This window comes from Nelumbo lutea, chromosome 6 (assembly GCF_056320005.1).
Source record: "Nelumbo lutea isolate HS-2025 chromosome 6, American lotus-T2T, whole genome shotgun sequence".
In the NCBI taxonomy this organism is placed as follows: domain Eukaryota; kingdom Viridiplantae; phylum Streptophyta; class Magnoliopsida; order Proteales; family Nelumbonaceae; genus Nelumbo; species Nelumbo lutea.
In genome coordinates this window covers 19,937,476-19,951,976 of record NC_142689.1, presented here as the reverse complement: position 1 = coordinate 19,951,976, position 14,501 = coordinate 19,937,476, and the positions used below count along the sequence as shown (strand labels likewise).

The 14,501-nt window shown below is 41.9% G+C and overlaps 1 protein-coding gene across 1 annotated transcript; it reads left to right on the top strand.

Moving 5' to 3' along the window:
* Positions 1–211: 211 nt before the first annotated feature.
* Positions 212–10,359, top strand: LOC148847781 (putative disease resistance RPP13-like protein 1). The gene is made up of 3 exons (XM_088951894.1): positions 212–4,399; positions 4,495–5,378; positions 10,079–10,359. Exons 1-2 carry the CDS (start codon positions 212–214, stop codon positions 4,615–4,617), a joined length of 4,311 nt encoding a protein of 1,436 aa, XP_088808020.1. The 3' UTR covers positions 4,618–5,378; positions 10,079–10,359.
* Positions 10,360–14,501: the final 4,142 nt, after the last annotated feature.

Here is a 14,501-nt window from a genome sequence, read left to right as displayed (position 1 = left end):
ATTGTTAAACGCTTTCAAGACCAAAATCGATTTTTATGACTTACACGGAAAAGCTAGTGACGAAATTAGAGTACAGAGCAAAGCTACAGAATATTCTTTTCTGATCGTTCATCCTATAATTGAATTTAACTTGAGCTAGCCTGGGCGTTGTGCTCCTTGTAACTCTTCTCTCTTGTTCCATCTCTCGATTTTTCATTCGACTGACTACAAGATGTCTATTGTGGCACAGGCACTTCTTTCTGCATACCTTCAAACATTGTTCGACAAATTGTCCTCTCCAATCCTTAGAGAATTTCAATCTCTGTGGGGTGTTGACAAGAACCTTAAGAAGCTGCGAATTACATTGGTGAAGATCCACGCTGTGGTCAATGATTCTGAGCGAAAACAGACTAGTAACTCCTTAGTGAAGATGTGGCTAGAAGAATTCAAGCATCTGGTTTATGACGCAGAAGACATAGTAGATGAATACACGACCGAAGTTGAACGATTCAAATTGGAATCAGAAACTCATCGGGCTGATGCTGACCAGGTATGGAGCCCGTTCTTTTCTATTAGTCCACTTGATAAGATAAAGGAGATATTTGATAAATCTGGTACAGCATCTAGAATAAAAGCAATCACAGAGAAAATAGAGGAACTCGCAAAAGAAAGGGATGAACTCGGTTTAACAGAAGGTGCTGGAGCGATTCCCTTAGTTGAAAATACACAGAGACGAGAAACGAGTTCTCTGGTTGATGCATCACGTGTTTACGGTCGAGAAAACGATGCAAACAAGATCATTGAGTTGTTGTTGGATAAGCCAAGTGAAGAAGATGTGTTTGATGTAATTCCGATTGTTGGAATGGGTGGGCTTGGAAAGACAACTCTGGCTCAGTTGATATACAATGACCACAGGCTGGAGGATCACTTTGATCTCAAGGCATGGGTTTATGTGTCCAATCAAGATGTTAAGGCTCTAACAAAGGCCATCCTTGAGTCTGCCATTGGGGAGTCTAGTGATTTCTTACACCTGGATCCACTGCAAGTTAGACTTAAAAATACATTGAGTGGGAAGAGATTTTTACTAGTCTTTGACGATGTTTGGAATGAGAACAGCAATGACTGGGATGCCTTGAGAGCTCCTCTAACATTTGCCAAACAAGGAAGCAAAATATTAGTAACCACACGAAGTAACACAGTTTCATCTCTCATGGGCACGGTTTCTGCTCATGCTTTGGAGGGTTTATCAAATGAAGATTGTTGGTTATTGTTTAAGCAATGTGCATTTGCATCCAGAGACCCAGATCCAAATCTGATAGATATTGGTATGAAAATTGTGAGCAAATGTAAAGGCTTGCCTCTTGCTGCAAAGACACTTGGAAGCCTCTTAAGATCTAAAACGAACGAGGAAGAGTGGAGATGTATATTAAAAAGCAAAGAATGGGATGTACCAGAGGACAAAGACAATGTTTTGCCAGCTCTAAGAGTGAGCTACCAACATCTCCCAGCACACCTGAAACGCTGCTTTGCTTATTGTTCAATCTTTCCAAAGGGATACCTTTTTCAGAGAGTGGAGTTAGTTTTGTTGTGGATGGCAGAAGGATTTGTAAACTCAACAAGTGAAAAGCTAATGGAAGATACAGGTTGTGAGTATTTTGATGATCTATTATCGAGGTCATTTTTTCAATGTTTTCGCGACGACAAAACAAAGTTTGTAATGCACGATCTCATTCACGATTTAGCACAATCTATTTCAAGGGAGATATGCTTCAGATTGGAGAGCAATAAGTTGATCAACATTGCACCAAATACTCGCCATGCATCATTCTGTCCTACACGAAGCCAACCAATACAGGTTAATGGGTTTTGCAAGGCCAAGACTCTACGCACATTTTTTCAACCTGCAAATTATGAAGTACTCTTTGATGATAACCACATTGATGATCTGTTTCTTTCACTGAAATTCTTAAGGGTGTTGTGCTTACAAGGTACCCTCTATGAGTTGCCAGATTCAATATGCAATTTAAAGTTCCTACGGTATCTTGACATACGCAACCTAGATATTACATGGTTACCAGAGTCAATTTGTAGCCTCTACAATTTACAAACTTTAATACTTCCTTGCCTCAATAGGTTACCTGAAGGTCTATGCAATCTAATCAACCTCCGACACATCAAGACTCCCCAAGGATGGAAGGTAGAGGCAATGCCATATGGAATTGGAAGACTGATTAATCTTCAAAGCTTGTCTGAATTCATTGTAGGCATCAACAGTGGGTCCACTACAATTGGAGAGTTGAAGGATTTGAAGCACCTCAAGGGAGAGGTTTGCATTTCGAAGCTAGAGAATGTAGTCATTGCTAAGGATGCTGTTGAGGCCAATCTGAACAAAAAAGAACACATTGAAGTGTTGAGGTTAGAATGGAGAAATGATTCAAGGGACGCAAGAAGAGTTGTTGATGAGGAAGTGATCAAATGTCTGCAACCTCATTCCAATTTAAAGCAATTAATCATTAATTGCTATCACGGATCGTGGTTCCCTGATTGGATTGGGATGCTTTCCAAACTCGTAAAAGTTGAGCTTGGCAAATGTAAACAAATCAAGGTCCTTCCTCCTCTTGGAGGGCTACCCGTGCTCAAACATATTGAGATACTGGGTATGGATAATCTACGGTCTGTGGGGTCTGAATTTTGTGGGGCAGGATTTCAATCACTAGAAACATTGATATTCAAGGAGAACCATGAATGGGAGAAATGGTGTTTCGGAGGGACAGACCAAGAAGAAGAAGATGCTAAGTGTGAACAACTATTCCCTCGCCTCTGTGTGCTTACAATTGAAGATTGTCCGAAGTTGAGGAGATTGCCTTCTTATCGGTTTCCTTCCTTGTTAGAATTGAAATTAAAAAATTGTCAAGAACTCACTTCTCCTCGAAGATGCACAAGTATCTCAAATGAACCATCTTCATCATCATCAGCTTCTTGTTCTTCTTCGATGGCAGGTAAAGAACTTTCTTGTCTTCATGACCTTGACATGAGCAACTGTCTCAAATTGAGGGAATTGCCAGACCATCTTCCATCCTTGACATCCTTGAAGGTAGAGAAATGTTTGGAATTGGTATCTCTTCCACGGCTTCCATCTATTTGTAGAATACAAATGTTGAATCTGAATGGGGAATTACTGTTTCACATTGTTCCCAAACTAACTTCTCTTTCCTCCTTGCGTATTTCTAGTATTCAAAGTCTCGTATGCCTACCTAAAGAATTCTTTCAATCCCTCACATCAATTGAAGAATTGGTAATTGAAAAATGTCCCAATCTTGGGAAGGAGATAGTGGGCTTACATCACCTTGTTTCTCTTCAATATTTGAAAATTACTGAATGTCCTGAACTTGAGGCCTTGCCACATCTTTATAACCTCACTTGTCTGGAACGTCTAACCATTGAGAATACTCCAGGGCTTACATCAATGACGTTGCCCCCCAGCCTAAATAAACTTTCTATCATTTCCTGTGAGAGGTTGAAGCTCTGGACCTTGGGGTTCAATAAACTCAGTACTCTTGAATTTTTACTCATTTCTAAGTGTCCTGGTCTGGCATCTTCTGCAGAATTGAAAGAAGAGGATTGGTTGTTGCCCACTTCCCTAAAATCTTTACACATGGTCGATTGTAGTGATCTTGAAGTCCTTTGTGGGTCTGGTTGGCTTCGCAAGCTAACGTCTCTTGAAGTATTGACCATTGAAGAGTGTTCCTCTCTCATGCATTTCCCTGATGGAAGGTGGCCCACCTTGAAGATAATTTGGTTCAAAGATTGCAGCAATCTTGAGTCTTTCCCCCACGGCATGAACAACTTGATGGCATCCCTTGAAGAAATGTGGATATTCAAATGTCCACGACTGGTGACCTTTCCAGAAGGGGGATTGCCCACGACACTGAAGAGACTTATCATCAGCGGATGCGGCAACAATCTAGACACCCTACCCAAGTGCACGGGACTGAACAAGCTTACATCTCTTGAAGATTTGACCATTAGTGACTGCCCCGGTCTCATCTCCTTCCCTGAGAAAGGAGAGGAGTGGTTGTTGCCCACCTCTCTTATCGAACTTCGTTTCTGGAATGTTAATAGTCTAGAGTTCCTACAACTTGGAGAGCTACAGAGACTCACCTCTCTAGAATATCTGGGAATTTCTGACGCTCATAAACTCAAGTCCTTTCCAGAAAATGGACTCCCTGCCACATTTCAGTCACTGGATTTATTTGAATGCCCTCTTCTAGAGAAACAGTACAAAAAGTACACAAGAAAAGATTGGCCAAAGATATCTCACATATTCGTGGAAAATTTTGGTTTTGTATATTGTAATGGCAAAAATTGGTGGATTCAACCAAATCCATATGCAAAATATCCAAAAGTAATCCCAGGCCAGGTTCTTACATCGTTCCAATCTATTAATTTTGCTACACAAGTTATTTGGTTGCTTTCCTTCTTTTTCTCATATCATGTTGCTATCTTTTTCTACAGGGTATCAAGTTTGTAACTCGCCTACAATACATACCTCGCAGAGTTGTACGACTTGGACGCTTCTTGTCCGGGTACTTTGTAACAACTAGAAAGGGAAAGGGTCATACAAAGTTCTTCGTCTAAGCCAATTGAGGAGATGATTTAGAGAGATTCCCATGTCTTCGGAAGATTTGGCCCGACCTCACAGTTATGCGATATGTGGCAGAAACAACAGCTCGGCAAAAAGGCCAAGCCTAAGGCGTGAATAAGGGGACACCAGCGGACCGAACTCCCTACGGGGGGCCTGAATTCACCCTTGTCCCAAAACCAGAGTAATCCAAACTGGCCTACCTTCAGGTCGGGATATACCTCGCCGAACTGGCCAACCTTGTAACAGCTCGGGATATACCTCGCCGAACTGGCCAACCTCGTAACAATTCGGGGTATACCTCGCCGAACTGGCCAACCTTGTAACAGCTCGGGGTATACCTCGTCGAACTAGCCTGCCTTGTAACAGTTCGGGATACACCTCGTCGAACTGACCTGCCCTATAGATACCTCCGAACTCAAGACTTCGCCTCGCTCACCACTCCGCATCACCTTCTAGGCACCAAAACCAAACAAGTCGTACCATGCCTGACACTGAGGAAGATCGTGCCCGAGGGCGCCGCACCTGACTGACTTGGGATCTTACGCTTGGCGGCCGCACTCTAAACTGCCACCTGCCACCGCCACTGACACCGCCATCTCCAGTTAGAGAAACGGTTAGGCAGTGACAGTTCTATCCCAGCAGAAAGGACGACGGCCGAATTGACAAGCGCAAGGGTAATCATACCCGACCTGACAAGGGCCTCGGAGCGAATGCGCGAAGTGATTATAAGAGCCCCCTGCCCCCAACAAACAAGGTATGCAAACTTTGCGCTATTTGGTTTTATCTTGCTTTTGAAGGATTCTAACTTAAGCTTCGGAGCCGTTACACCGGGTTCCCCCCCAAAGCTTCCTCATCTCCTCCGTTTCAGGTTCCCTGCTATTCAGTTCAGAAGCAAGGTCATTGACAGCTAAGACCAGCCGGATCACGCTTCATCAATTGGCGCCGTCAGTGGAACACTTCAAAAGGCCTCCCTCCAAACTTCCATACCCCCTTTTCTTCAAAAAACCCAACACTCATGGCCTCCTCCAGCAACACCGGACGTGGCACAGAGACAAACACCACCGGGGAACAACTTCAAGTCCCCGTGGTGTGCGTTGGACAGTTCACCATCCCCCTTTCGATGGATGGGATCCCCAGCTTGAATGCGCCACAAGCAGTGGCGCCCGTAAACCTTCCTGCCACAGGCATCCCCTTTCCTCCCCCTATTGAGACAACCTTTACTGAACCGACTGTCGTCCCCCTGGCAGCCAGCCAAAACCGGTTGGACGACCTGATGCAGTGCATGCGGGCAATGCAAGCCCAAATGCAACAGTTCCAGCAGCACCAGCTTCACCAGCACCAAGTGTTGCACAACATCTCCCAGTATCACTATCAACAGCAGTTCCCCCAACTGCCACTGAACCAACCACTACTTCCACCTCGCCACCCCGCTCCGAGGCCAGTCAAGGCCTCCCCGCAAGATGGACGCACCCACCAAGGAAAGGCCTCTCGGCCCCAGAACCCCCCTAACAGCCAGGCCTCGTCCCCAGGCTGAAGAGAGAAAAAAATCATCCCCGCCTCGTAGCTCGCAGGCGGGTCGGGAACCTCGCCTGCGAGATCGGCTCCTCGGTGCTCCAAGCCCGAGTTCCCGCTCACGGAAAATCGATTCGGCGCCCTGGCGGCAGACTATCAGCATTCCGGGCCCATCGAGCTCGGCAACACGGAGGCCAGCAGCGCCAGTACAAGGCCCACTCAACAACGAAGGCACCGGCGAAGTCACCGAACCGCCACCCGTGTCTTGTCAGAGCTCAGAGGCAGAGAGACGAGCTCGGACAAGGTAGAAGCTGCCTCGATTCTCTCGGTTCCTTCCCCCCTCGCATCAGAACTTCTGGCAGTCCCCTTACCCAAAAATTTCAAGCTCCCACCTCTGGACAAGTACAACGGGTCCTTCGACCCCAACGACCACGTTGACGCTTTCCAGTCCCAAATGCACATCGCCAGGTCCAGCGAACCGTGCATGTGCGTGGCCTTCACCACCACCCTCAGGGGGGTAGCCCGCACTTGGTACAGGAACCTGGCCCCCGGGTCGATAGTGTTGGGCCCAGTTCGTGCAGGTCTTCACCGCACACTTTGTCACCAGCCAACAGTGCCCCAGAAGAGAGGAAAGCATCTTCAGAGTAGTCCAAAGGGAAGGAGAATCCATCTGGGGCTACATCAAGCAATTCAATGAATTATGCTTGCAAATACCGCGGTTGGACCCCGCGGTGCAGCTCGCGGCGACCAAAAGAGGGGTAACGCACAAAGAATTCAAATGGCACATGGTAGCTAACCAGCCCGCAACCGTAGCCGAATTCCTCAAGCTCGCAGACAAGTTCATGAGGACAGAGGAAAAAATCAACCAATGAACCGAAGGTAGGAACGAGAAAAGAAAGAGGGAAGGCGAGCTCTCCAACCCAATCGACAGGAAAAACCCGGCCCGGGAGCCAAAGCCGAAAAGGATGCCCCCGTCTTTTCTCTGGGATGAGATAGAGGGGCTCGTCCGCCGTGAAGTGGCCACCTCGCGGACCGAGATCTTAATGACAATCAAGGACGCCCCACAAGTGAAGTGGCCACCTCGCCTAAAGGGAAATCCGAACGAGAGAAATAAGAATTTGTATTGTAGTTTCCATAGAGACCATGGTCATAGTACCGAGCAGTGTAATAATCTCCGGGATGAGATAGAGGGGCTCATCCGTCGCGGATACTTGAGAAACTTTGTACAACACAACAATAATAACAGTAAGGCAGGTCAGCAAGGGGAGCACGAAAAGGATGCCCCCGAGTCTAGCAACAGACCTACCGAGCCGTTGCAGCGACAGCCTCCGGAAGAGAGGCCAGTTCGGGGAGCTATCCATGTAATTGTGGGAGGTTTAGTGGTAGTAGGGTGTACCTCGACAGCGGCCCGGACTTCAGTTCGCGAAGCGGCCCTCGAGGAAAGGAACCCCCCAAAGAGGCCAAAGACCGAAGAACCAATCTTCTTCATGGAGGACAACGCGCGAGGAGTCCGCTACCCCCATGATGACGTGCTTGTCATCAAACTATGGATCAGCGACTTCGAGGTCAGACGCGTACTCGTAGATTCGGGCAGCTCAGCGGACATCCTCTTTAAATTGGCATTTGACCAGCTACAGTTACAGAGGAGCGAGCTGAAGCCCGCGAACACTCCCCTGGTGGGTTTTAGCGGAGAGGAAGTCGGGCACCTCGGAAAAATAACAGTACCTGTGGAAGTCGGCACATGGCCTTGTGTGGTCAGACTCAACCAGGATTTCCTGGTGGTCGCAACCCCCTCCCCATACAATGCCATAATAGGGCGGCCGATCACGCATATCCTACGGGCAGTGGTCTCCACCTACTATTTGGACATGAAGTTCCCTACGGACTTCGGTGTGGGGGTAGCGCGGGGCGACCAGCTCGAGTCCCGCAAGTGTTATGTTGCCGCCCTGAAGGGAAAAACCAAGGCGGTCAATGACCTCGAACTAGAGCGGCCTGCGGAGCAGGGTGAGGAACGAGCTTCGCCCAGAGAGGAAACAGTTGCAACCCCGACTTCGGCTACGGACCCAGTTCGCACACTTCAGATCGGAGCTTCCGTCGAGGAACCCCTACGAACCGAACTGGTGAGTTTTTTACTTCAAAATTTAGATATTTTTGCCTGGTCCGCGGCTGACATGCTCGACATTAGCCCCGACCTGATAACTCACAAACTTAATACTGACCCTGTAGTCAAACCCGTTAGACAGAAGAAATGCAACTTAGCCCTAGAACGCCGGAGGGCGGTCGACGAGGAGGTCGAGAAGCTCCTCGCAGCAAACTTCATAAGGGAAGTCCATTACCCGAGCTGGGTGGCCAACCTGGTGCTGGTAAAAAAGACGAACGACAAGTGGCGCATGTGCATCGACTACACCAACCTGAACCGAGCTTGCCCGAAAGATTGCTTCCCCCTCCCCAGAATTGACCGCCTAGTGGACGCGACCTCGGGACATGAGTTGCTAAGCTTCCTGGACGCCTACTCGGGCTACAACCAAATCCGGATGGACCCATCCGATGAGTTAAAAACCAGCTTCATAACCGAGTTCGACCTATATTGCTACAAGGTCATGCCCTTCGGATTAAAAAATGTCAGGGCGACCTTCCAAAGACTTGTAAACAGGTTGTTTCGGCCCCTGATTGGCACGAAGATGAGTTTGGCTTGGTGTGCGGCATGGCCTGGCCCATGAACCTACCCGACCCATGGCACGGCATGGGCCTGTGCGGGCTCGAGGCATGGGCTATGCCAAACCAACCCCCAAATTATCCTAGAGGAGGGAGCCACAGCCCGAGATGCCTCGTGGGCTAGCATGCCACAACTTGCATGTGCGGGGCCACATGCAGGTCGTGTTGTGTTGACCCAGCATGACCCAATTTACACCTCTATTTGAACCCACTCAATACTGGGGATGGAGTAGAAAAATTTGAGGATTCTCCATCCTTGATGAAGAGTGGGGTGACTTGTCCCTGAACTCGCTCGACATTGAGGAGTGATTACCTTGCCCTGAACCCGCGTGACATTGGGGATGGAGCGGGGATGGGATAAAGTGTCTTGACTATGGGGTAGGGAAAGCGATGGGGTGCCTTGCTTTGAACCCACCCCGTTGTAATTCCTATATAATTGTTAATTATTAGTGGAATTAATAAAAATGTTAGCTTTTATAATTATTTTTATTTATTTAAAATTAGTCAAAATTTTATTTAAAAATAATAAAAAGAATAAAAATTATTAAAATTACAACAAATTATTAATAAAACTAAATTTATTAAAAAAATATTTATTCATATTCAATTAACAATAATTATTTTTTATAAAATAGAGCATCATACGGGTCCCTACTAGTTATCTTATTAAAAGCGAGTTGTATTAACTGCTGAAATTAAAGAATCCACATCTGCACCCTACAACGCTTCAGAGTGTATTGAAATCATCTCCTAATGACAACTTTGGGGCGCTGATGTGATCTCAAAATTAAAATGCTTCGAGATGGTAACAACCAATGAAAATCAACTGTAACTTTGAAAAAGCTTGTTTTTATTAACTAAAATCTTTTACTCCATAATGTTGTAATTTCAGAAGGTGGAGCTTAATTATTGCAAGTTCAACCCTTCAATACTTGTTTTTATAGTAATATTTTTGAATTAATTAAATATTTATCAGCCGTCCTTACTTTCTTCTTGTAGCTAATATTATCCATAGTCCTGAGTGTTCATTAACACAGATTAATCTTTGTAGTAATTAATTAGCCTACTTACAGAGATCTAGAGAGTCTTAGCAATATTAGCTATAAGATTTTGTACATTGGTCATGTGTTTTGTCGCTCATCAATAGCTAACTGTTGTAGTAGATCTCCTGTATCCTACGTAAAGTTTATATCCCTATTAACTTAATTGTTTATTAATTCCTAGCAGGTTTTACGTTGACGGAGCTAAACTTTTGATGAATATTAGATGTCTCTGCTTTTCTACTGGACTTCATCTTTGATCATCCATGTCTGTATTATCAAAACTTCACTCCGTTCAAGTAAGATGTGTTGCCATGCACAAAACTCTGGCTTAGGTTTACAACTTGAAGATTAAGCACGAAGAAATCTCCCGAGATTCTATGAATTATGTAAAAACATGCATGTTTCTTCCTGTTATCACTTGTTTTCTGTATACTACTCTTCATATAATTTATAACTTGCTTCTTATGATTGTATTAAAATGGGACCCAAGATTGGTGCTTGTTTATTGTATAATTGGCTTTTGATGTTAACTTTATTTTGATGGAGGTTTCTTAATATGCAACTTTGTTTTACAACAAAACTTTATTTTTTTTCTTAGCAAAGCAAAAATACTATATATTTTATTATCTTAGATAGTCATATGTACATATGTAGTTACAAAAAGTGATGGACATAATTTGGTTTACTCGTCCAATATACAATCAACGAGTGCCAGTGCAGTCTATCTATCCATGATCTATCTGCAACAGAACCACTTAGAGCTTGTTGATTAGCCCTTCATCAGAAAAAAAATAAATAAATAATAGTAGATTTTTTTATGTTTAGATGTTTGGCTTGCCAAGACCTTGCATTGGTAATTCTGAGTTCTGTTTCATAGTTGTCATTTGTTTTATGTGTCTTGAACTGAAATTTTGGATGAAGTGGTTGACAGGCATTGTGTTTTGGGTTAGAAATAGAGGACTGCATCGTTGTGAATTTTGATGCACGAGCTTACTAGATGATAATAATCCATCAAACTTAGGCTGCGTTTGGAAATGATGTAAATGTGTGAAAACAAATATGTAGAGTGTAAAACGGTTCATATAAATTGTAAAGTTGGGTTAGTTTTGCATCGACAAACTTACCTTCTTACCAAATAGACTTTTAGCTGTAATGGATGCAAATATGAAGTTCCCAATAAAGCATATATGTTTTTTTTTTTTTTATCAAAAGCCCACTTGAATGCAAATTTGCTTCTTTTTTATTGATGTACTCTTACATTTTATTATCAATGTAAATATGCATTGATTTATCATTTGTCAATACAAAAATGTAATGTTGCAGGCAAAAGTGAACCAGAGTGCAAATTGGTATTATGAGAGAGAGATGCAACAATTGCTCTCCTCTCTTTTATGTAGTTGAGAGGCCACTTGTTGAAACCGATTATTTATGGTATCATGGAGAGATTACCAAACCACAATAGCTAAATATTAGATCCAATTATAAGCCTAACAGAAATGAAATTTAAGGTAGAGATTATGAAATGTAATATCCAACACTGGAAAACACAAATTAAAAAAAAAAAAAGACAATATGAATCGACATTATTATTCTTAAAAGTAAGGAGATCTTCCAACTGCTACCTATGACCTTTGTAGTTGGCATGAAACTATTGATTAGTATTCCTGATTTATGCTGTGCCTTGAGAGAAAACTTACGATCCTAAATCTCTGATCTCGTTATACTATGCTAGTCATTCAAAAAATATAATAAACATTACAAGGAAAAATTAAGATAGGGCATTGATTAGTTGCCACCTCCTGCAACATTGTTTGGTTTTTTTCAAGATACATGTTTAAGATTTTTTTTTAAGACATACCACATGTATATAAATCAGTCCTTGTTTGGTTTTGGCAATCACAATTTTTGTGTTGAATCTAACTTTAGTGGTCTAATCTAACATACTTTCTTCTCTTAAAATTTCAATCAGTCCAAAAACATCAAATTCCCCTTTTTTTTTAATTTCAGAAAAATGCTTGGACCTCATGCCAAGGAAAAAAGTTCCAAAAAAAAAGCAAAAAGATTGCATAAAAAACAGGTGGTTCACACAGAGTGATTGGTGACATCTTGAATCCACCATATGAGTTATGACTCATAAAAAATGACATGTTTTTTGGAAAGGAAAAAAGATACAACAGTGGTCAACGGAGAGAATGGAACTCTCTAAGACCAAATTGTAAACTTAGAAAATAACAAAAAAAAAAATGTATTCTGCACAGCTGAGGGTAAGAGAGAATCACAATATGAAAGACAAGATAAAATCCTAATTGCAATGAAAATATAAAATCTTCTTGTTGGCCATGAAAAGTCCAACTTTGAAGAATTAATCCTCCATACCTAAGGCTATGTTTGGTTTGAAAAGTTATACAACCTAAGGGAATTCATAGTTTTTGACAAAATTGAAAAATTGCACATGTTTATTATTAAGAGCACCAATTACACACCTTATTAAAAGAATAGCAAAAAACGAAAAAAAAAAAAAAAAGAAAGAATAGCAAAGGAAAAAAAGTGGAGGATTATTTTGATAGTGGCGTATATCTTTTTTTTTAATTTTATAACAAAGAGATCTTTGCTTGAAACCTTCATTTCAAGAGAGAGAGAGATGAGTTTTGTCTAAAGATATCCCCCGATACACGATATCCGTTACTCTAAGATTGTGCATCAAAGTAATGTAATCTTATATAAACAAAATGTTGTAATGAACAAAAAAAGAGTATCAAAAGGAATTCCCTCAAGTAGGGGTGTCAATTGGACTGGATTTGGTCCAATCCGATCCAGTACAATGTGAGTCCATTATAAAATGGACCAGGTCCGATCCAGTACAATGTGAGTCCATTATAAAATGGACCAGGTCCGATCCAGTTCAATGAATATTTTGGACTATTTTGGACTGGTTTAATGTCTGGACCATCCAATCTGTTTAAATTCATTTTGATTTAGATTGGTTTCAACCCAAAACTGGTCCATTGACACCTATATTCTTACCTTATATCAATGGACCAGATATTGTCTTATCCAACCCAATTCAATATTAATTTATTACGGACGGATCAAGTCCAATCCAAACTAATAAATATTTTGGACTGAATTGGTCTAATCCAATATGTCTTGTTGGTCCGTCCAATCTATCCAAATTAATTTGGGACTGGAGGGGTCCAATCCAAAACCGGTCCATTGACACCCTTACCCTCAAGAGCTATGTGTAAAGACTACTGGGAGAAGAGGGAGCCAGAACTCTAATCACAATCTCCTACTTTGAGAAAAGAACATTTCCTAAGACTTGGATTTGATCATAAATTGCAAGAAACAATTCAAACTCTATTGATCTCAAAAGAATGCTCTTTCGGCTCAATTTGGATGGAGTACAAATACAAATATGTACAATACAAATACATACAAAATAATACAAAACTAGTGGAGGGGCCCTGGAATGGAACCGTTGACCCATTGACCCATTGACCTGGTCCCTGGCCAAAAACTGTTGAATCGGTCAATGACCCATTGACCTGAGTGGTTGAATCGTTGGCTCGTTGACCTATTCAATGGTTTTTGGCCATTTTTTGTCATTTTTTAATTTTTTTATTTTTGTTGTCAGAATGGGCCATTAGTTTGAACCAAACAGTCGAACCGTCGACCAAAAAATTGGTGGCTAGAACAGTTCCGTTTTCAAGTCGTATGAATCACAAGCTCGAATGACATAACATGTATGGTACCACTTAATGGATCTCACACACTCAATTTTTTGCTTGTAATTTTTTTTTGTTAGAACAGGTTGTCCATTTTTTTATTTTTTTTAATTGGGAACCGTTCAAGCAACCAGTTCCATTTTACCCCAATCTCGGTCCCTGGCCAAAAACTGTTGAATCGATCAACGGCCCATTGACCCGAGTGGTCGAACCATTAACCCGTTGACCCGTTCAATGGTTTTTGGCCATTTTTTATTTTTTTAATTTTTGTTGTCAAAATGGGCCATCCGTTCGAACCGGACGATCAAACTATCAACCCTAAAACCGGTGGCCAAAATGGTTCCATTTTCGGGTCATATGAATCACACGCTCAAATGACATAACACATATGATACTACTTAATGGACCTCACAAACTCAATTTTTTGCCTATAATTTTTTTTTTGTCAAAATGGATCGTCTGTTCGAACTGGATGATCGAACCGTCGACCCAAAAAATGGTGGCCAAAACGGTTCCGTAATTTTTTGCTTGTAATTTTTATTGTCAGAACAAGCCATTCATTCAAACCGGACGATCAAATTGTTGATTTTCAGAATGTTATTAACAACATTTATCAATAGTAGTAAGTAATTATACTATTTAATTAAATAATCATTAATGATACTTTTAATAATATTATTTAGTTATTTTTAATATAACAGTAAATATTAAATTTATGAATAGGATTTATTAACAATATTCATTAAATTAATAATTACAAAAATTAAATTAAATTAACAGTATTTATCGATAATAGTCAGTAATTTAATATTTTATTAAATAATCAATAACAATACTTTTAATAAACATTTTTAATTATTTTTAATATAAAAATAATTAATA